The sequence below is a fragment of the Rosa chinensis genome, chromosome 2 (genome assembly GCF_002994745.2).
Source record: "Rosa chinensis cultivar Old Blush chromosome 2, RchiOBHm-V2, whole genome shotgun sequence".
Lineage (NCBI taxonomy): Eukaryota > Viridiplantae > Streptophyta > Magnoliopsida > Rosales > Rosaceae > Rosa > Rosa chinensis.
The window spans coordinates 53,192,604-53,215,899 of NC_037089.1; the positions used below are offsets into that span (position 1 = coordinate 53,192,604).

Sequence of the window (23,296 nt, forward strand, 5' to 3'; positions counted from 1 at the left end):
TCAATCTCTGCTACTTGACTCCAATAAGGTTTCGTTTTCCTTATGGATCACGGAATGGGCGAAGTTGTAACCCAAACCCATGTAGACTTATTTTTGGGCCGCAAGTATCGGCTCGCTGTGCTAAATCCACTAAAAGATCTTGCCAAAATTACTTTTGGGCTGAAACAGGTAGAACTCGAGTAGAGTTTTGGAAACGTCCGTGATTCCCTGCTTCCAGAATTAGAAGTGAGATGACATAGCCTCCGCTTCTGTGATTTCAAGTTTGTACTTGACTACAATTCTAAAGCACTTCTTATCAAGTCTATGATGGAATTCTGTGGACAGAAAATCACTGATACGATGTTGATCGAGAAGACTCTCTCCACCTTCCCCGTCTTTGCATTGATGATAGCCAAGAACTATCGGATTGATGTCAATGCTAGATGCATCACAAGATTTCATGAGCTAATTGGTACCATGAACGTAGCTGAAAAGCACGACAACATAGTTGTGAAGAACTATAACTCTAGACCCGTGGGAACCAAGTCAAATCCGGAGTCTAATTATAGTCGCGCCTCCAAAGGAGGATGCAAGGAGCGAAACCCTAAGAGTAGGGATAATCCTGGACATTTTGGTCCATATTCTCGCCCTAAACAGGAAGGAAACAGCCAAGATAGGCGTGCATGGAACTATGGAGGTAAACGTGTGAAGAGAGAGAAAGGCCAAGCCTCCGGTTATGGTGGTGATGCCACCAAAGGCAATAACCGTCTTCATAAGGCTCCCAAAGCGCCTCGATCAAGAGAACCTAACCATAATGATGCTTGTCTCAGATGTGGACTACCTGGACATTGGGGAAGGGCGTGTAAAGCATCACAGAACGTTGCAAATTCATACAAGATGTATCGTGAAGCAAGGGAGGCAAATTACATGGAACAAGAAGAACAAGATGGCGATCTCGATCTAATGGTGGAAGACTACAAGAATCAAGACCCAAAAACTGGCGATTTTGATTAAGTCTTTTTATTTTCCAAGAGATGTAGGCAGTTGCCATATTATTATAGTAAATGTCAATGGTACTAGTCTTTCTTCAAAGAGGTGTACTCAATATAAGTGTGATGTCTAGGAAGGTTTTGAGATAAGTGGTACTTAAGTGAGCATTGCTCCACCAACATCTCTCTACTCACCTTGTCACATTTGCATTGAAATTACCAAAAGGAGTTAGACGACTACCATTGTTTTGCATTAGCTAGTTTATTGGATTAGATTCTTTTTAAAGAAACGATGATGTAATTTCGTTTGGCTTATTAATAAAAGTTGAGTGCTTTTCTTTATGACTCCTTTTTAATTATGAGCTTTTCTTTTAGGAATAGATGAACTACAATGCCTTGCGGATAATGCGACTACGCACACCATTCTACGACATAGGCAATTATTCTTAGAGATGTTGCCTACATATTTCTTTGTGACTACGATGGCTGGGCCATCAGGTTTAGTTCAAGGACATGGAATGGCCCAATTCCTATTGCCAAATGGCACCTTGATTAAAGTCATTGAAGCTCTCTACGCTCCTAAGGCAAATCGAACTTTTTTTAGCTTTAAATATATAAGAGCCAACGGATTCCATGCGGAAACACATAATGAGAACGAAAAAGAGTTCCTTTCCATTACCTCTAATGATTGCGGATGAAAGTGCATCTTAGAGAAGCTTATGTGTCAATCTAGTGGACTTTATGTCACTACAATTCGAGCAATTGAATCCAATAATGTCACAAGAGAATATCTCTTCTTCTCTTGGATTCAGACATATATTGGCTTTGGCATGACCGACTAGGGCATCCTGGTCGACACATGATGCTCCATATACTAAAGACTTCACACGGACATCCATTCTTCAGAGTGAGAAGAAGCAAGAATCGAAAATTGATTCCTAGACTTAGTAAGACTGCAACAATTGCAGCTTCTGGCACTACAGCAGTCTTGGGGAGCCATAGGGCTGCCCAAGCCCCATGTGATGACACCATCAATGGCGCCAACCATGAGCATGACGCCATGGTTGCCTCTCCTAGTGGCCATGACGCCACACATACCAATTTCCATGGCTCTAATATGGGAGATGTAGTCACACATTTTGCTTCTAATAGTCACACATTTTGCTTCTAATAGTGCTACAGATGCTCAGGCTCAACCAAAATCTTTATTGGTTGCTTCTACGGCCCCTTGCTCATTTTGCAAAGCCTGTTCATTTGGGAAATAAGGACCGAGACCATCATACGCAAAGAATCCCAAAATACTCATTCCGTTCTTACAGAGAATCCAAGGGGATATCTGTGGACCAATTCAACCATCATGCGGACCTTTTAAATACTTTATGGTATTGGTTGATGCGTCGACACGCTGGTCACATGTCGCTCTGTTGTCCACTCGAAATGCTGCTTATGCTAAACTCCTCGCCCAGATTATCCGTCTACGGGCTCACTATCTAGATCATCCTATTAAGTCGATTTGATTTGATAATGCTGGGGAGTTTACATAGAAAACGTTCGATGACTATTGCATGTCACTAGAGATTGATGTAGAGCATCAAGTTCCCCATGTTCATACCCAAAATGGTCTCGCAGAAGCTGCTATCAAATGACTACAGATGATAGCACAAACATTGGTTATGCGCACCAATCTCCCTGTTTCTGCTTGGGGATATGCAATATTGCATGTAGCGACGCTAATTCATCTACGACCCACTGCAACCCAATCTTACTTTGCGTTACAGCTAGTGACTGGATACGAGCCTGATGTCTAGCACTTAAGCATTTTTGGGTGTGCCTCTATTAAGCCGCCACAACGTACTAAGATGGGTCCACAATGACGAATAGGCATTTACGTTGGATATGAATCTCCAACCATCGTCCGCTATCTTGAACCCTTGACAGGCGATCTCTTTACGGCTAGATTTGTGGATTGTCACTTTGATGAGACAGTCTTCCCATCGTTAGGGGGAAATAAGAACACATATGTTCAACAGGAACGACAGGAATTGTCGTGGTCTGTCCCTAATATGTCTCATCTCGATCCCCGTACCGCACAGTTCGAACTTCAAGTGTGAAGAATAATTGAGTTCCAGAACGTAGCAGACATTCTGCTTGATGCATTTTCTGATGTTGCCAAAGTGATAAGATCACACATACCTGCTGCAAATGTGCCTGCAAGGATTGATGTCCCAAATAATAGACATAACGCCACTCCTGTGACACCAGGAGATGGCGCCATTGCCCAGAATGGCAATGATGTGGAGTCTATGGCCGCATGTCCTGCTAGGAAGCGCGGTAGACCAATTGGTTCGAAGGATACTCGCCCTAGAAAGAGAGCGAATGAGGCACATACAAATCCTTTGATCATTGATACTCAAAATCCATCCCATGAGAATGTTTCGGATTATGGTTATGTCCAAGAGACATCATTGTGGGACGCCTCAATGTCAGAACCTATCTCTGAGAACGTAGAGATCTCTGTTAATTACACTAGTGTACATGGGACGTGGGAAAGAAACTCCATCATTATTGATGATGTATTCGCGTATTCAGTGGCGCGTCAGATTATTGAGACAGATGACATGGAACCACGCTTCGTTGATGAATGCCAACGTAGTGCTGACTGGCCAAAATGGAAAGATGTGATCCAGGCAGAACTTGATTCTCTAGCAAAAACAAAGGTATTTGGCAATGTTGTACCAATACCGCCCAATACCAAACCAGTTGGTCACAAATGGGTATTCATTAGAAAGCGTAATGAGAAAAACGAGATTGGAAGGTACAAAGCTACTCTTATGGAGCAAGGCTTCTCACAACTCCCTGGAATTGACTACGAGGAGACCTATTCTCCCGTAATGGACGTTATAACGTTCCGCTACCTTGTCAGTTTGGTAGTTTCCAAAAAACTGAACATGCATCTAATGGATGTGGTTACATCGTATCTATATGGGGATCTAGATACGGAAATATACATGAAAGTTCCAGTTGGAATTCAACTACCCAAATCAAGTGGCTCCAAACCACGGAGCGCGTTTGCAATTAGATTGAAACGCTCACTATATGGACTGAAACAATCCGGACAGATGTGGTATAACCGTCTAAGTGACTACTTGATTGGAAATGGATATGTCAACAATGAACTATGCCCATCTGTGTTCATAAAAAGGAGAAGTTCCGGATTTGCAATAGTAGCGGTTTATGTTGATGACATGAACATAATTGGCACCCTTAAAGAGTTAAGGGAAACCGCTGAACACTTGAAATCCTAGTTTGAGATTAAAGATCTTGGGAAAACATGGTTTTGCCTCGGTTTAGAACTTGAGCACCATAGAGATGGTATCCTAATTCATCAATCAGTTTATACCCAAAAGATGCTTAGGCGTTTCAACACTGACAAGATTAAGCCTTCAAGTACCCCAATGGTCTTCCGTAGCCTTGATCCAAAGAAGGATCAATTTCGTCCAAAAGATGACGACGAAGAAGTGCTAGAGGCACAAGTGCCCTATTTAAGTGCAATAGGCGCATTATTGTACTTAGTATAATGCACAAGACTGGATATCTCATTCGCTGTAAACTTGCTAGCTAGATATAGCTCTGGGCCAACACGACACCATTAGACTGGTGTTAAAGATATCTTTCGATACCTAAGTGGTACAATCGATATGGGCTTGTTCTATCCCTATAGAAAGAAGATAGATTCAAACCCATCTAGTGTCAGGGACGCCACATATGGTGGACTGTATTTTCTGTCCCCATCCCAAAATGATATAAGTGTTTTGGAAAGTTTTGCTGATGTTGGGTACCTCTCTTACCCACACAAAGGTCACTCCCAAACTGGTTATGTTTTCACCATGGGAAAGACCGCGATATCTTGGAGGTCTACAAAGCAGACCTTAGTCGCTACCTCTTCGAATCATGCAGAGATTATTACTCTTCATGAAGCAGTTTGTGAATGTATATGGCTTAGGTCTATAGTTACGCATGTTCGAAGCAATTGTGATCTGAAGCCTACCACATATGAGCCAACAAGCATTTATGAGGATAATGCTGCTTGCATTGAACAAATGAAGCAAGGCTACATCAAAAGCGACAACACCAAGCACATATCTCCTAAATTCTTCTACAATCAGCAACAACAGAAGCTCCTCAAGATCAAAGTGAACCAGGTTTGATCTGAGGACAATGTGGTAGACTTGTTTACTAAGTCATTGCCCAAATCCACGTTCGAGAAACATGTGGCAAGAATTGGCTTGCGGAAATTATCTGAACTCCCATGATCGTAGTCATCAAAGGGAGGCGCGGACATCTGGGGAAGATGTCTACATGTTCGTTTCGAATAGTGAAGGGTGTGTTGTGCTCTTTTTCCCATTCGACAGAGGTTATTTTTGTCCCACTGGGGTTTTGTTACTGGGCAAGGTTTTTAACGAGACAACGAGAGAAGCACCGCGTTTGGGCAACACAAGGGGGAGTGTTCAAGTAAACTCTAATTTGTGTTTGGCTCAAACTCTAGGTTACTTAACCTAGTGGTAATAGGATTACATTATAATGATCTAGATTCCTATTCAATGTACATTACTTTCCTTGTATGATTGAGATTCTATGCATTGTAATCCTCTATATAAAGAGACTCTTATTATCAATGAGAATACACAGCAAATTCCTTTCAATTTATGATTCCCTAAATCAAGAATTTTTTTTTTGTCATTGAGGGTAAAATAGTCATTTTACTGTAAAAAGACTGCCATGTTAGCAAGATAATAGAGTTTTTGACGGAAAATTGATGGCAATGACCAATTGGGTGAAATTGAAGAGTTCAGTGAGTTTTTAGGTGAAATTGAAACGTCAGAGACTGAAGCGTCGAAACCCTATAAGTATAGGGAGTAAACAATATTTTGTCCTTTGTTTTCACTAATTGGACCAAGACACTGTTCATTCAATATTCAATTATTTTTTTTACTTTAGAATAGGGTAAATTTCGCAAACAGTACACCAAGTAAAAGGCACTAATAATTCTTATACACAAAGTTTCAAAACAAACATTTCGGTACACGAAATCTGAAACTCGACCCACTATCAGTACACGACGTCAATTTTTGACACCAAAATGTCCATTATGCCCTCAGTTCTTTTTTTTTAATAATTTTTTTTCTGTTATTTTTTTCCTTCGTTTTATCTCTTTCTTCTTCCTTCTTCCAGGCTCACTCCCTTGCTTCCAACGCCGCCTTCCTCATCTCGCATAACAGAAAAGAAAAGAAAAAATGACTCGAGTCATTTATAAACGAAGGAAGAAAAAAATAACAGAAAAAAAAATTATTAAAAAAAAAAGAACTGAGGGCATAATGGACATTTTGGTGTCAAAAATTGACGTCGTGTACTGATAGTGGGTCGAGTTTTAGATTTCGTGTACCGAAATGTTTGATTTGAAACTTTGTGTATAAGAATTATTAGTGGCCTTTACTTGGTGTACTGTTTGCGAAATTTTCCCTTTAGAATATATGATGTAAATAAATAGTATTAATAATAAATATTATTTTTTTTTATTATAAATGATAATTTTTTTTCTTCCTCACAAAATAAATAAGACTTAAAATAAGACCCATTTCCTCATATTTGATAGTCACCGTTCATTCTTTTCACTTCACTTCCTTCCAATCTCTTCTTATTCTTCTGCCAAACTCTAACTAGATCTTCTACATCTCCTATCATCTAAACGTCGTCGTTTGCACGTCTCCACGTCACATCTCACATCTTCATTTGTGCAACAAATTAGTAAAACGATGCGCTACAATTCTGACCCTGTTACACTACAAGAGAAGGCGCAGTACACGCCATGTTCATCGTGTCTCCTTTTCCCAGTTTTCACTGAAGTCAGCGAACCTTTTTGTTGGACCACGTTGGAGCCCAGGGTCTTTGTGTCACTCTCTGGGTCAGTTTCCTGACCTACAAATTGATCTGGCCGAACATGATATGGGGCTTTAATTTTTTACCGGTGGAAGGTGGATTTCTTCAATTTGGGTCACTAACTCACTTTGGTGAGTTGGAGACCAGCTAAAAAATGCACCAGTGAACCAGCTCTAACAGGTCAGTCAGTAGGTGTAAACTTAAGTTTTATTATCAATAAAATCGACTTCTACTTCTTAAAAAAAAATTACTTGATTCTGATGTTTACAATTGCACCACAAATGAATGCCGAGGCTTTTGTAAATCATCCAGTTAAGAGTTAGGTACTTCAGATGTTTATCATTGTTTGTAGAATCGTTTTGAATAAGTGAACTCCCAGGCTTTAAGGAGCAGTGTCTGTTAGGTTTGATAGTTACTCAAATGCAAAATTTGAGCCTAGAAATGTACGTGTGATATAGCTATGTCCGGGCTACGGGCTGTATTGGGCTTAAAAAGCATGACTCAAAGAGTTAGGGCTGGGTTTGGCATTGCCCATCTTCTCTGGGCTGCAGAGTTTACAGGCCTATCAAAAAAGAGAAGAAAGCCCAATTCTAAAAGCTTAACAAAAGGCAACCGAAGAGCTCAAACATCTCTGCTCAGATATACAAAAGACGAGAGACCATTTCTTGAAACGAGTATTGGTATTCCATTCTGATTGTCTCTCTGTTTACTACCCAATTCTGCGAGGAAGCTAGCTATGATACTCGCAGTGTTATTCGCCAACTCTGAAGGGAACATCCTAGTTGAACGGTAAGTGCAGATCTCCACAATTCTTTTCTTGGTTTGAATTGATGTACTTGATGATTTTGACTCTGTTTTCCGCTGTAATGTGTTGATCTTTGTATACCCTTGTATGATTTGGTTCATTTGTCTTGGATTTTTTTTTTTTTTAGCTTGGATCTGAAATGAGTTTTGGGTTACTTAGTTTTGCATAGTTTTCATTTTCTTTGTGTTTATGTTGAGTATGAATAGGGTGGACTTTGTTTTGCGAAGTCTGTTGTTTATTTTTGAAATGGGTTTCTGTGGGAATCACTACAATCATAAAGGGATAGACTTTCTATGATGCATGATCTTGTTAGATTAAGAAGTGTAAAACTTATTCAACAATGTGTAACGGACCATGTACAGGCATGCCGAGAAGATTAGTAATTTCAACTGTAAAAGACCTCATCTTCGTGCCTTAATGCGTTATGTGTATGCAATCGCTGTGGCATATGTTAAAAGGGCCAATGCTGGAGCACTTTGGAGTTGATTGCTATGGTGTTTGCACTTGATTTGCTACTTTTTAAAGCTTTTGGCTCAAGTTTTTTGTGCCTTATTGCAGTTTCAATGGAGTTCCTGCTGAGGAACGGCTGCATTGGCGATCTTTCTTAGTCAAACTAGGAGCTGATAATCTTAAAGGTGTGAAGAATGAAGAACTCCTTGTTGCCTGCCACAAGTATGTATACTTGTCTCAATTTGTGTCATGCAGATCTATTTCTATGTTAGATTGCCGTAGTTACTTTGTAGTGTCTTGATATGTCTTTAGGGCTGCTTCCTATAGTAGTATTTTCAGAACTGAGCTGGGCCCTAAATTCAGCTCTTATTAAAATGGATCTATCTAGCTGGAGTCATTTTGTTTGTATGCCACAAGGTCCCTATGGATGAGGGTCTGGAGTATACATATTTACTGCAGATTCGAACTTTCTTTGTAAAGGATTCCCCTTTCGCATTAAAATCTTCTTGAAGTTGTAACCTTTTCCAGCCATAGAATTTTTTTTTTAAATAAGTAAGTAAATGGAAGACTTAGAGTGTGGTATCATATTACATTATTTAACCTGCAATTATTTGATTCCCAGGTCAGTTTACATTGTTTACACTGTGCTTGGGGATGTCAGCATCTACATTGTGGGGAAGGACGAATATGATGAACTAGCCTGTAAGTATTGATCACTCAATTCAAGTTTATGATGTTTGTTACATAATGAATCTGTTCAAGTGAAAGTTAATTTTGCGTTTTATCCTTGTTTGAGATTAAGTGCGGAACTAGCAATTTTCACTTCCCTTCAATGCCTTTTTCATGAGCAGTTTAGTTAATTTAGTTGCAACTATTGGCATAAATTTTTCCATCATAGATATGTAGTTTCATGTCATTGCTTAGAAGAAATAAATGGAAAATGAGTGCTGTCTCTTCATGTAATAGTCTAGCTCACAATTGGCTAAAGGCAGCAATTTCTCTCTCTCTCTTTCTTTCCTTTCCTTTGTTTTTCTTTTTTCTTTTTTCTTTTAAGGGAAAGCTGATGCTCACTCAGAGTAAACACTACTCTGTTGTGGTGCTATCTGTAATTGGCCATACTGTAGCAATTACTTTGTATAAAGAGGTTCTGTGCTTGATTTTATTTGTTCTGTCATGTTAATCCTGGATGGTTTCTTGCTAGTGTCAGAGGTGATCTTCGTTATAACATCCGCTGTGAAGGACGTATGCGGGAAGCCTCCCACTGAGCGCCTTTTCCTGGACAAGTATGGAAGAATTTGCTTGTGTCTGGATGAAATTGTTTGGAAGGTGAGGTCATGAATAATTTTTCAAGTCATTTAACCATTAACAAGAGGTTAATGGAAGTTTAGGTTCCTTTTTATTATTCATGCTGCAAAACATTTAATAGGCATGCTTTTGATGGTTGTCATCATAGAGCAATTCTCCCCAACAGCAACTATGTGGTAGATGTTGCCTAGAGTAGGTCAGACCTAGACCACCTCAGTAGATGTTGTCCAAAGTAACTAAATAAATTGTGGTTGATGGTGGTGGAGGCTATTGTGTAAGCCCCCTTTAGGATCTTTGTGTTTTACTACTTAAGCAAAATCAGAATAATAGATGAACTGAAAACAGAAACAACACAGCAGATTTTAGAGTGGTTCAGCCAAAACTTTAGCCTACGTCCACTTCGTGATCTCTCTTGAGAGATTCACTAGCACTATGAAGAATTTAGGTGTTTACAAGTACTTATTGCAGATCCCTCAAACCCCTCAGACTAGTTCTTATCTCTCTATCACCTTGACTCTCAGTTTTCTGCACTTTCTGTCTTCTTATTCCAGAAAACTGACTGCAGCCCCTATTTATAGGGCATAGAGGCTGCTGATACAATATACAATTAGGATTCCTAATCCTAATAGACTAAACCTTTAATACAAATCCTAATAGAACTTGAAAGACTAACTTTCCTAGAACTTATAGAAAAGCTGCGCGCAAACCTCTTTCCTTTCTAGACTTGGATTTGAATTCTGAACCCTAATTTTCAGATTGTATCAATGAGCCAAAAAACACAACAGAGGCATACAATCATTGCTGACTAAATGTCAAACAGGAGCTTTAATCAGAATGGAAATAAGGAAATTCCCATTCTGGAAGCTATAATTTATATCCCTTGTTTCTTCATGTCTATGGACTTCTTGTTACACCACCACCAAAGTTCTACATCGCTGCTTAACATCTTGGTTTACAGTGTTGGGGTTTAAGTTTCTTATATCTTGCTTTTCTATTCTTGAGGTTTAGTTATCTTTGTTACTGTTGTTTTTGACATTTGTTTTCCTGTTGTTAAGGGATATCTGGAGAATACAGAAAAGGAAAGAATCAAGAGAATGATACGGCTAAGGCCTCCTACTGAATTTTGATTGGATGCTTCTGGCTGTAACCAGCGATTGGAGGACAGAATAGAATCATGTGGTCTGAGGGAGCAGAATGTGTCATAGGAGAATGCTGATTCCTCCGCAGTATGTTTTTCAGGTTTTGTGAAGGCTTAATGTTTCCAGACCTTTAATGGAGAGATTTTCTTGGATTTTGATTGAGAGAGGAGGAGACAGCAACGATGTAGTAAATGCCTGATTTCTATATTTTGAACATGATGACATGTCAATCTCTTATACTGTATGCCTGAAACAATGAATTGAGTGAGTTAATATAGCAGAAATAAGGCGGTTCTTGTGGATGATTATCACCATATGTCCTCTATGCAGAATTTCCTACAAGTTGATCAGAGGTCATTACACAACATTATCATTAAGCGCACTTATCGATGGAATAGAATGTGATGACCCGAAAATGGTACAAGGATTGCACTTGATGCTACATCATATAATTACAGTGACCTTTTCTTTTTCCGGTGAATAATTGGCCAAAATCAATCATCACATTTCTGCAACTTTTTTTTTCTTCTTTTCACAGCCACTCAGTATCTTAATATTCTGAATTGAAAATCAATCCCGCTCTTTAGCATTTGCATTTGCAAATTGTATTGGATCCTCTCTTGGCTATATGAAGTTTGGTTGATAACCAAGAAAGTTTGAATTGCCACGGACTAGCTATTATAAGGCGAACCAAGAAAAGGAAACGGGCAATGTAGAGAGAGAATTGCTTATTATAAGGCATCTCCAACACATTAGCTATTTTAACGAAAAAAATTAAAAATTTACTCAATTTTGAGATAATTTACCCCTCTAAAACACTCTCACGTTCTACTTTTTTTTTTTTTTTAATTTAACTAGCACTGCTGGAATAAAAGTTAAAAATTTACTAACTAAATTTAAGCCAAAAATTTACTAAAAGATAGCAGTCACCTTTCTTTTTTTTGGGAAACATAGTATTGGGTTTGGCCCAATCAACCAACTACAAAAGCGAACACAAAACCCCAGTATTTCCCAAGCGAAAGCCGTTTTCTTCTCTTGGTTCGCTGCGGATTGAGAAATCCCATCTGAAACCCGGACACCAACAACAAAGGTACTTTCTTTTCGTTTTATGGTTCTTGTTGCCTTTTGGTTTATATTTTGTTTGGTTTGGGTTGTTCTACGACTTTGATTACAATTTGTTTCAGCTTGAACATTAGAATCTTAACAGAGATAGACATGGTCACGTTGGTTCTGGAGTTTAAACTGAAGTGCAACCCATGTCATATTCCTGTTATTAGAGGAAGAAAAAAAAAACAGAAACAAAAAAAACTGGTGTCTTAGACAGAAATCAGTTCTAAAATCCCAGTTAGTAAAATTAGATCCGTGCTGATGTAATGTTATGTATTGGGAAGTGGAAATATACATGTATCTACCTTGATGGAAAACTTATAGAAGTATTGAGAAGAAAGAATTACAGAGAACGGAAGTGTGAGTGAATTCAAGTATTCGACATGAATCTTCACAGAAAACCGATAATATTCCTCACCATAAACATTGGAAAGAGATGTTAGAAATCATTTTAGGGCTTTAGACAGTGAGAAGTTTTAGGTAGTTATGGTTTATAGCGTGACCTTGACATCAACACTTGAAGTTCGGTGTCAGTGTGCCTGAATAACATCAGTTCATGCCCAATGTTTGAAGTGGTCACAGTAGACATTACCATGCAAGACACTAGCTTTCACTCATGTCTATCAAGTATCTATAGATTTCTAGTAGTGACCCACTCTCCTTCTTATTCAGATGTTTGTGCTGTGTAGGTTTACTCTTGCTGATAAGTTGATGTGGATTCAATCAGTTATTTTTCCATCCTCTTAGATAAGATATTGGTATTTTTGTTAGAAATGTATAGGATTCTAATTAAGTTATGATTATCATCTGATTCGTCTGGATAACACTTTTTTTGTTCAGTATTAAGGTTGTTTGTTAACTTGTGGTGGTTTTGTAAAGTTTCAGTACGAAATTTTTTTTTTAGGAGGGGAGAATTAAGAATGTGATATCCCGCACCCAAGTCTGAAGTTTTCTTGGATTAGGTGTTTGAGCTAAACTGTTTAATACCGTTTTGTTTTTATTTTTACTGTTTGTGGTGATTTTCTCTAGTTAAAATTCTGAAATATAAATATATCTATATATATATGTATTATATATATTAGATATATGTTGGTTTTTATTGTTACTATTATTTATGTTTATTTTTGTTAAGAGATAAGAATGGATGAGTTTTGGTGACTGAAGGAAAAGAACAATAAAAGAAAAAAACTTGGTAATTTCTTTTAAGTTTAAAGACTTAAAGACTTCTTCTTATCCTTACCGGCCTAAACCCTCTCTCAGACTATCCGTCTTGCTCTTCTCCCCCCCACCCCAAACACACACATCTTCAAAGCATGCAGAGACGTTTTAAGTAAGATTCTCACTCTCTTTCTATTCAATTTCAGTCCCTCCAATAATTTCACGCTTTAAACTCATCTCTTTGATTATGATGATACCTGGATTTTTGTTTACATCTGTGTCTGGGTTTGGTGCTTGCTTTCATGGGTTTTCCTGATTTCCAATGCATTTCGATAACAACAATGACCTAAACTTGATGATGAATTTTGCTGCCACTCTTTTGGTTCCCAAAAGTTTTCAGCTTGCTTTGCGATTTTGAATTAGAGGAAGGTAAAGCTGGGACCTTGCAACTTTTTGTGTTGTTCTTTGGGTGTTTGTCAAGTTTAATTGAATTAGGGAATAAGGGAAAGCTTGTCTCTTTGCTAATTACATTGGGTGCTTTGTTGAAGGGTCAGTAGGAGCTGCCTAGTCCCTAGTCCCTTCTTTGTTAGGGTTTCTGCTTCAGTGCTTTTTCTTTCTGCTAATGTGAATGTGCGTGTACCTAAAACAGAAGGAAACAGAGAGTGAGTTAGGGGTTAGGGAGGGAGGGAGGGAGTGGGTTAGGGTTTCTGTTTCAGTGTTTTGTCTTTCTGCTAATGTGAATGTGAATATACCTAAAACAGAAGGAAACAGAGGGAGGGAGGGAGGGAGGGAGGGAGGGAGGGAGAGAGAGAGTTAGAGTTTCTGCTTCAGTGTTTTTTCTTTCTGCTAATGTGAATGTGAATATACCTAAAACAGAAGGAAACAGAGAGAGTGAGGGAGGGAGGGAGGGAGAGGGAGAGAGGGGGAGAGGGGGAGAGAGAGAGAGATTGTCTCTCAAGGACCACGACACATGGAGTTATTGGGAATGCAAGGGGAGAAAGTGTACAGCAAAGTTCGTTTTGTTGCTTAAGGAGGTTTTGTTAACAATTGGCCATTTGGGTAGTTCTGATTTCAGATTTCAGGTTGCTTAGCATCTTTGGTTGTCTTGCTACAGTGAGTAACTTCTATATCTGAAATTGTGTTTTTCTTGAAATTATGCTTTTCTTGATTTTATACTGTTTTCATTATGTTCATTCTGAAATTGGTCTAGTGATTGCAAGGTTTCGTATTAATGCTTTATGAAATTTGGATTTGGGTGGTTTCATTCCTGTTTGTTTTTCATCTCTATCACACATGTTATTTTCTTACTAGTATGAGTAAGCAATTTCTGACTTTGTGAGTAAGCAATTCACTTCACAACCCCAGATAAATTTCTAAATTTTCAGTCTCAAATTATAGAGCTTTACCGGTTTTCTTGGTTGTTCCTGTTTTAGTTCTGCTTAGGATTGATATAAGTGACTTCTCTGCTTTGATATTTTCTTTTCATTATATCAATTTCCTTACTGATATTATTTTGAAAACTGAGAGTTCGGTATTGATAAAGGATTATGTTGGGTGTTTGATATCATGTGAATTTACTGGATTTGCTGATTTTTAGTTTGATTACTTCTTGTTATGATGCCTTTCAATAGTATTTATAAGTCCTATATTTTTTTATACTCGATTTTGTGAGAGTTTATGTTGTAGAAGAGAATCAGCCTAGAACTTTTGGGTGCTGCAACTTTGAGGAAGACGTGAGATTTCTGATCTCATGGTCTTCTATTTCACCATTGAAATTTTCAGAGTTGGGATATTTAAAGAAGACTGAGTTTTGGTAGAGGTTGAGCTTTAGTTCGGATTTATTTTGATGTACACTTTTTGGTTTTGGTTCTGTTTTAAGAGAATCAGGAGCTAGAGTTAGAAATGTGAAGTTGAAGGACGCTTCATACTGTTTTTCTGATATTTTGTATTTCTCTGGGGATTCTGATATTTTGTATTTCCCTGCAAGTTAAAGCAAGTTTTAACTTGCGTCGTATAATTGCAATCAAGACACATATATAGTCTTTATTAAAAAATCAGGTGTTGCCTCTTGTGCAGTTGCACTTGTAACAGGTGATGCCAATGCTGCTTTTTCATGGCAAAAGTTGACTTTGTTCTCATAATAATAGATGATGAAATTGTCATTCTGTGCTTCATGCAAGCATTTATGCTTCCATTCTACTTTTGCTTAATGTTATATTCAACTATTGTTTATATTCTTAGGAGACATATTACTTGTATTTATTTTCAACATTCAATTGTTTGACTCATTGTAAATAAAGTCCTTGTTGTTTCTGTTCCTCTCGATAGGAATGAGCAGATCACAAGGGCCTTCAGCCCTTAAACGGAAGCGCTTGGATTCGCAATCTGGATCTTTGACAGAGCATGAAAGCAAACTCTATGATGCCATCCGCAGCAAGACAGATATGGGCATGTCTCTACAAGACTTGAGGCGAGAAACAGGACTCCAGAACAATTTATTTACCAAGGCCATCAAAACACTTCAAGCCAAACAACTGATAAAAGAGGTTAAAAATTTTGAAAACAAGACGAGGAAACATTACATGGCTACAGAGTTTGAGCCCTCGAAGGAGATAACTGGTGGTGCTTGGTATGATAATGGACAGTTTGATACCGAGTTTATAAAGGTTGTAAAAAGAGAGTTGGTGAAGGTCATTTATGATCAGGAGAATGCTACCTTGGCGGAAATTTCTCAAGCAATTAGAATGAAGAATTTTCTAACTGTTAACTTATCCGACCAGGAATTGAAGCAGATTCTGGATGCTTTGGTTTTGGACAATGAGGTCCTGAAGGTGGTGAGCACTGGGATGGGGGGTTATAAAGCTGGGAAAGAGTGTTATAAGTGCTGCAAGAGAAGGGAACCAAACTTAGCGTCCATGGCTTCCATTCCATGCGGAGTCTGTCCGCGTATTAACCAATGTACCCCAGATGGCATTATTTCCCCAACCACCTGTGAATACTTTAAAAAATGGTTGGAGTTCTGAACTGACATGCTCTCAATGCTTTTGGAGGTTTTCCTTCTATCGCCTAAGATGAAGTTCTGCAGAAGCTCGGTGCCTCTAATTCTTTTTGCTTATGAAGTTTAAGACATCATAATGTCTCTTTGTATATGAATCTCTTTGTACTTGTTTCAATTTTCAAGTCGGGTTGAATTTTCAATGAAAGTTATAATCTTTATGAATCAACCTTCAGTTAAGTTAATTTAATAACTGCAGAGTTGGTTTCCTATCTACATTTGCAGATTCCTCCTGTCACTTTCCTGCTTGATTTCAATGCGACTCATTTTTTACCTTGCACCTCATTTTTAATGGTGGAATAGCTGTTTCTAACCTATTGTATTCTGTCAAAAAATGATTATGATTAATTGCCATTTTCTACCCAACTTCTGAATCAAAGTATATGCTTAATGCTTAAGGTGCCAGGTGCCAAATGCCAAGATGACCAGCAAGTGGAAAAAGGTGGAAATGTTTGCAGGTAAACACACTACACACGGTGTACTCATGCAGAATGTGACAGTAATCATAATGTCGTTTATTTCTTTGCATCTTACACCATTAATAGTACACATTACTCTGTCACTTTCCTTTGTTTTTTGTGAATTGAGTTTCCATAGTTAATGATCATTTGTTGGCAACATGACAAAGAGGTAATGGTCCGCCTAATCTCATAATCAGATACCAAAACAAGTCGGAATGTATCTTGTTTGGTCTAATCTACCCTTGATGCCTGAGAGTCTTGTGAGTAGTATATAGGGATTTTCCTCTCAGATTTCAGACTAAATATTTAATATTGAGTAAGAAAGGTTAGGACAACAACAATGAAGGCCGCTGTGACTTTCTTGCTCCATTTTGCCTTCATCTTCAGCACCATACAAGCAAGATCAATCATTCCACAGCCCAAAGCTCTCAGATCTTTCAAGGTCAACAATACCCAGGTAAGGAAATCTTCTTAGTGCTTGATTCTGGGCAGAGAGAATGTACTTTGTGAGCTGTGATGACTTATATCCATGAATACTTGCTGACTTGGAAATTTTCTGAAATTCCTTAAGATTAAAGAAGACGAATAGAATCTAATTCTATGTCATGCATGCCTAGAAATTTTTGATTTCTTTCAGCTGAAGATTGTTATCATGTGGGGGACCAGAACAAAAACATATTCTTGGCCTCTGCTTTTGAAAGTAGTTTGCTTGGAAATAGATAATCATAGGGAAAATCAGATTCTTGATTTGGGATACAAATCACCCAGGTACTATATTTTCTTCTGCTGGTAAGTGATAAGGTTGTGAGTTTGTGTTGATGTGAAAGGTTCGTCACAAGTTCTATGTACTTTAAAGTTGCCAACTGATGTATGAATATGACTGAAGAACAGATTAAAATACTTCTAATTTCTCCATTGTTTTCTTCTGCAGCGTTGATTTTAATTAGTAATTATTATACCATCTAAAGAAACTAATTCATATGTTCGTTTCGAATATAGAATGTAGGAAGTTGTTCTTACTCGGTTTCCATAACGACCAGCTGTTCTTCACCCCGATATACTCGAGATCAGATCAGTATTGCATTTGGTGATGCTTATGGCTATCAGGTATTTTTCACTGTCCTATATATTCTTATTGATTTTGGGAAATGTTATGTTGTTGTACAAAAGTAAATTGTATAGTATTCTGAAAATTATTCATGATAATTTTGTTTGAATATATGGTCGGAACGAATAGTCTAACAACATAACGTACTAGATATTCGATTTCATAGGACACAAGTGCAACAATAACAACCACAAAATGAGATTCTTATTGTTTCTGCAGAATAAGCAACTCATTTATCAGTATTTTCTTGAATTATCAGGTGTATGCACCTAGAATAGACAATCCACGTTCGAGGGCATTCGAGAGTTGCTCCACCGACACATTTCAGATTTCCGGGCCATGCACGTACCAGATTTGTTATGTGTATCTCTATAGGAGTGGATATGATGGGTGGTTAGTAGACACAGTGACAATCTATGGTCATAATACAAAAGCTGTTACATTCTATTATAACGCTTATATTCCCAGTGATGTTTGGTTTGGATTTAATCTCTGTCATGGTGCTTCAGCATCATCCACTTCAAGCATGTAGAAAGACATGGAAATCCAGATTTCAGAGGTCTGGTTTTCAGCTTATTTGGGGCTCTCTGGTTTGTAATGGTATTTACTATTTAGAAAGTATATCAATAAAATGTTCATTATAGTAGGGCCAGACCGGAAGTTATCAATAAAATTTATCAATTACAAGAATTCAAATGACCTGGTCTATTTTCTCCTTTTCTTTGGCTACCTAAAATCACCGGTTTTGGTTTATCATAAGGGCAATTCCAACCAGTAGTCTCATATTTAGGTCCCAAGTCCTTTTATTTATTTATTTTTTTTTTTATGACAGAAACAAAAACAACAAAACCTAAAGCACAAAAAGTTACGACTAACACCCCTTCCAGATGATCCAGATAGAACGCTAGGGACACAGCAAAGGGAAGACAAAAAAAATCAAGGATAGTCCCAGAGCCAAGGAAGCAATAGGTCATCAACGAAGTTGACTTCTTTATAGTCTTGAAGAAGATGGAATGAAACTATTGAGCAAGCTGTTTAATATCCTGAATCAGAACTTCAATTTTTTCCTAGATACAGTCAATTAACATCTTAGAATCTCCTTCCACCAAGATATTCAGGTACTGGTGTAAAAGAGCAGTGTGCAAGCCTTCTCTAAGAGCTGTGGCTTCTGCTACTAGAACACTCAAATGGCCTAGTCTTTCATTAGCTGCTATTAAAGGATTTCCATCTGAATTTTGGATAACAAACACTTTAGTGGCTTCTCCATTCTAAACAGAGCCATCAAAGTTTAATTTAACTTGGTCAAAGTTAGGAGGCTGCCATTTTATGTGTAGATATTTTGAAAGTTTAGGATGCCTCAAGCTAGGGCTAGCTTGATAGTAATTAGCTCCCATCATAACAGCCCCAAATTAAGCTTTATTAGAGGAAAGAACTACTTGCTAAAAGAGTAGCTTATTTCTGGAATGCCAAATAGACCAAGCAATTAAAAGAGCTTAAGCAAAAGCATTAGAGTTCTGATCTGATAAACTAAAATGATTAAGCTAATTAAGAACTAAAAGAATTATTCCATTGAAGGGGATTAGGTAATTGAGAAGCAGACCAAACTTGGCTAGCAAAATGACACTGCATAAAAAGATGATCAGTGGATTCTGAAGCATTAGAACAAAAAGGTCCTGAAGCATTAGAACATAAAGGTCATAAGGGAGAAATATTAGGATTGAAGTTGGAAATCTTATCTCTTGTTCTCAATCTATTTCTGATTAAGATCCAAGCAAAAATTTTAACCTTCGGAGACACATTTAATATCCACATCTTATTTAACAGAGATGAATTAGAGTGAGCAGGAGCATGTTGAGATTGAAGCCAAGAGGCACTCTTGATTGTAAACTTACCTGAGCCTGAAGGACCCTGAATAAACTCATTATTAGTAGGATAAATAGACAAAGGAATAGCTGCTATCTTTTCAACAATGTTCTCAGGAAGAATAGTTTGGAGAGCTTATCTATTCCAAGTCATATTTTGTATAAAACGAGAGACTGTAAGTGTCTAGTCCAAATTATGTCTTTGTTGTTCTGGAATCAGTAAAAATAAAGGAAAAGACAAAACCCAGTTAAAAGACCAAAACAAAATGGACTTACCATCACCAATTGTCCATCTCATTCCTTCATAAAGAAGGTCTCTAGCATCTAGAATGCCTTTCCAAGCCATTTAATGTGAAGCCTTAATTCTTCAGAGCAGTCAAGAAGTGACTATTTCAGATATTTTTTTGTTACTAATTGAACCCACCAGTTATCAGGTTGGGTCAAAATCTTCCATCCTAATATAGCTAAGGCTGCTTTATTAAAGTCTTCAGGAGGTCGAATTCGTAAACCTCCCTTAGATTTAGAAAAACAAGTCTGTGTCCAAGCAATATTTGGATGGGCATTAAAAAAAATGCATTCTTTATTCAGTCTATCAGTAAGCCGTTTAGAGCACCTAAAACAAGAAAGAATATGGTTTGACATCCCAGAAAGGTTACCCTTAATTAAGGTAAGCTTACCACCTCTGCAAAGAGTACTAGATTTCCACCCTGCAAGCTTTTTCTGCATTTTAACAATAATATCATTCCTGTTAAGAGGATCTTTCCAACAAACAATGTTATGAACCCCTAAATACTTACGAATTGAAGTTTTATGTTGAATGCCAAGATAGCAAGTAATGTCTTTTTTGAAGAAGAAGAATGAATATTAGTAGAGAAATAGATAGTAGATTTATGATAATTAATCTGTTGACCTGAAGCCTTAGAGAAGAGATTTAGAGTGTTATGAATGTTTTTTTTTGTTGCAGAGTGAGTAGCTTTAGTAAAGATTAAGCAATCATCACCAAACATTAGATTAGAAACCTTGAAACCATGTAGAATACCAACATGAGATTTGGATTTAGTAGTAAGGTAATTTAAGTATCTAATGAAAGGCTCCATTGCTAAGATGAACAGCCTAAGGGGAAGGAGGGTCTCTCGGTCTTATTCCTCTATTAGGTTTAAAACAATCACGAGGGAATCCATTAAGAATAATAGAAAAAGAAACAGTACTCAAGCAATTCTTGACAAGATTAATCCAGTTATTATGAAACCAAAAGCTTTTAAACAAGTAATAAGATAGTCCCAGTATAAAACATCATAAGCTTTTTCGATCAAGGTCTAATTTTATAGCCATACAACTAAGCTTTCTTTTTTTCCTATTAAAAGAAGAAGGGTTAATTTCATTTAACCTTTATACCTTAAATCAGTTGTGCCCCTGCACTTCTAGTTTCATCACATGTACTCATGTTCTCTCCATTTTAATTAATCTTGTCCAATTATTAGTTTTTTCGTCAATTATCTTGTGAATTGAAAATGTGGTTCTATTGGGATTCCTTGTAGGATGACGATTCACTGATGTGGAATGCAAAATTATAGTTCAAGTGATGAGAATTTCAAAATATATTACACAATAGTTGGCAAAAAAAGCTAAGGATTTGACAAGATTGATTGAAATTGGTAAATACAGGGGCACACGTGATGAAATTAAAAGTGTAAGGGCACAACCGCACAAGTGATTTAGAGTCTGAAGGTCAGGGATGTAAAATGAAATTTGCCCAAGAAAATAATTCATGAGCAATGAGAATATTATCATGAATTGATTTCCCATGAGCAAAAGCTCCCTAGTTCTGAGAAATGCACTTACTTAAAAACGGCTGCAGTCTGGAGGTCCCAAGTCTCAACACTATTCATAAGGACCTTCAACTATTAGTCTATTTTTCTTTTTTTTCCTACTTGAAATCATTGGTTCTTTTTTATTATTATTATTTAAAAAAAAAGGCAACTCAAATTATATATTAATCTAGGTCCCAGTCTCATTTTATAAAAACCTTCCATCTCCAACCATTAGTTCCACATGAAGATCTTAAATCTTTTTAATTATTTTGGACAACAATCTAACTACAATATGAATTGATATATTATGAATAGTTAATTTAAATATTGCTGATTAATTAGAATTGAAAAATAATTTTTTCTGTGTTGTGAGTTGCATTAACCCAACTAGGAGTCGCATTAACCCAACTAGGAAAATAGAAAAATGAAAGAGAGAGAGAGAGAAGTGTAGAGACTAGAGAGCAAGTAGTTCTTTTGTATTGATTTGGTTGTAAATAATTCAATTGATGTGCTAAATGGTGATGCCTCAACCTCTTTATTTAGTGGAGAGCTTGAGATGTATTAATGGTACATCATAATAAGGAGCAACACTTTGATTACCCCACTATCACCATTAATCCCACTAACCATATAACTAATGTTCTCTCATAAGCAGTATAACTCTTATGGAGTAAATAGAAGAATACCAAAGGTCTTCAGGAATTGATATAGTCCACTTCTTGTATCTCGTACAAAAGTTAGTTTACTGGACAACCACTCCATTAGGTGTCGTACAACACTTCCCCATGGTTGTCTAAAAATTGATTTTGCTACATCTGAACTCTTCATCATTAAGCATTGTATCAGAATTAAACTACGATTAGCATTATGCTAATTAGACAAGGCTCCAGTGGTATAAGCTCCCTATGATGGGTTTCAGGATATGACTAAGGTTCGTATGGAAGCCCTAGGGTTTTGGGTGAAGGTGAAAGAGATCAATCTGGCCTTTTGATCTACATAGCTAATACAGCTAGTCGAAGCCACTTTGGCCGATACATGGAGACTAATTCAGCTGAGCTTTTTGCATGAAGTATTTGGATCTAAGTCGTGGTACGTCTTGCTCAACCTCTCATGTTGAAACATAGTTTTACTATGGAGGATGTTGTGGTATTGAACTTGGTTTTCAAGTTTGAGAACCTAATGGGACGGCGTTCATAGTGTGGTCTTTTGACGGATGTAAGATGGCAGTGCATGGGGCATACTATCCCAAAGGAGAAATCGACAAATCTGTTTAGAGTAGCACATGCATTGTCAAACCATATAGGGTTTCCTAACCCCAGTTGGGCTACTAACTCAGTGCCTACTATGGTTTTCATAGCGCATATCCCTTCACATATTCAAGTCAAATTGGCTTTTGACAATTTGGGTGGCTTCCCCCTTTAGGACTGCACCACGGAGTGACTGTAGGAAGTCAAGAACGATCAGAGGAGGGTTTAGGTTGTCTGGTTATACTTATTTGATACTGATTAGAGGAGGATTGGTTCGATCTCGTGTGTTGCTGAAAACGGACGTCCTTCTGATTAGAAGTTGGACTGGTTTGCCAAAATGAGTGAGACATAGTTTGCTTTGATTTATACTAGTGGGGTCAACCACTTAAGCTGCAACAGTGATGACGAGTCGCAGAGTTAGGGGTGGTGGCGATGGCCTGGATAACAAGAGTGGCAGCGGAGACGACATGCACGGACATTGTCGCAAAACCTTATTGTGTCTTTTTATTTTTTGGGTTTGGGCATTTGGGCCTTGCAAGATCAGCCTAGCCTGCGCTCAGGTGTTTGGGTCTGGTCTTCTTGAGGATTGGACTTACTTGGAGGGCGTCTTGCCACCCTCATATTTTTCGGGAAATCTGGCCCAAGATCGAACTTGTTTGTCCTTATCTTTTTCAAGTACATATGGTATTGATTCTAATTTCTATTACAAAAAAAAATTTTGAATTTTATTTAAGGAAAACTGAAATTGGGAGAGAATTGAGTCGTGCTTTCATTGATAATAGGGGCCTCTTTATATAGATGATTCCAAGTCATAGAATCAGAGTTGTACAAGGAAAGATAATCTTACAATTAATCGGATATCTATGAATATCTCATAGAATAT

General features: G+C 37.6%; 3 protein-coding genes across 4 annotated transcripts; all 3 read left to right on the forward strand.

The window, feature by feature from the left end:
• Nucleotides 1-7,524: 7,524 nt before the first annotated feature.
• On the forward strand, nucleotides 7,525-10,912 carry LOC112185444 (TSET complex member tstD). The gene is made up of 5 exons (XM_024323696.2): nucleotides 7,525-7,694; nucleotides 8,269-8,382; nucleotides 8,783-8,862; nucleotides 9,362-9,486; nucleotides 10,521-10,912. Exons 1-5 carry the CDS (start codon nucleotides 7,642-7,644, stop codon nucleotides 10,590-10,592), a joined length of 444 nt encoding a protein of 147 aa, XP_024179464.1. The 5' UTR covers nucleotides 7,525-7,641; the 3' UTR covers nucleotides 10,593-10,912.
• A 647-nt stretch (nucleotides 10,913-11,559) lies between these two features.
• Nucleotides 11,560-16,136, forward strand: LOC112188097 (DNA-directed RNA polymerase III subunit rpc6). 2 transcript variants are annotated; one of them, XM_024327121.2, is made up of 2 exons: nucleotides 11,560-11,694; nucleotides 15,198-16,136. In XM_024327121.2, the coding sequence occupies exon 2, from the start codon at nucleotides 15,200-15,202 to the stop codon at nucleotides 15,890-15,892; it is 693 nt and encodes a 230-aa protein (XP_024182889.1). In that variant the 5' UTR covers nucleotides 11,560-11,694; nucleotides 15,198-15,199; the 3' UTR covers nucleotides 15,893-16,136. The 2 variants fall into 2 exon arrangements, with proteins under 2 accessions (XP_024182889.1, XP_040370890.1); XM_040514956.1 differs by having other exon boundaries at nucleotides 11,616-11,694; nucleotides 15,170-16,136.
• A 400-nt stretch (nucleotides 16,137-16,536) lies between these two features.
• LOC112188098 (embryo-specific protein ATS3B) lies at nucleotides 16,537-18,192 on the forward strand. The gene is made up of 3 exons (XM_024327123.2): nucleotides 16,537-16,842; nucleotides 17,385-17,492; nucleotides 17,753-18,192. The coding sequence occupies exons 1-3, from the start codon at nucleotides 16,726-16,728 to the stop codon at nucleotides 18,023-18,025; spliced, it is 498 nt and encodes a 165-aa protein (XP_024182891.1). The 5' UTR covers nucleotides 16,537-16,725; the 3' UTR covers nucleotides 18,026-18,192.
• Nucleotides 18,193-23,296: the final 5,104 nt, after the last annotated feature.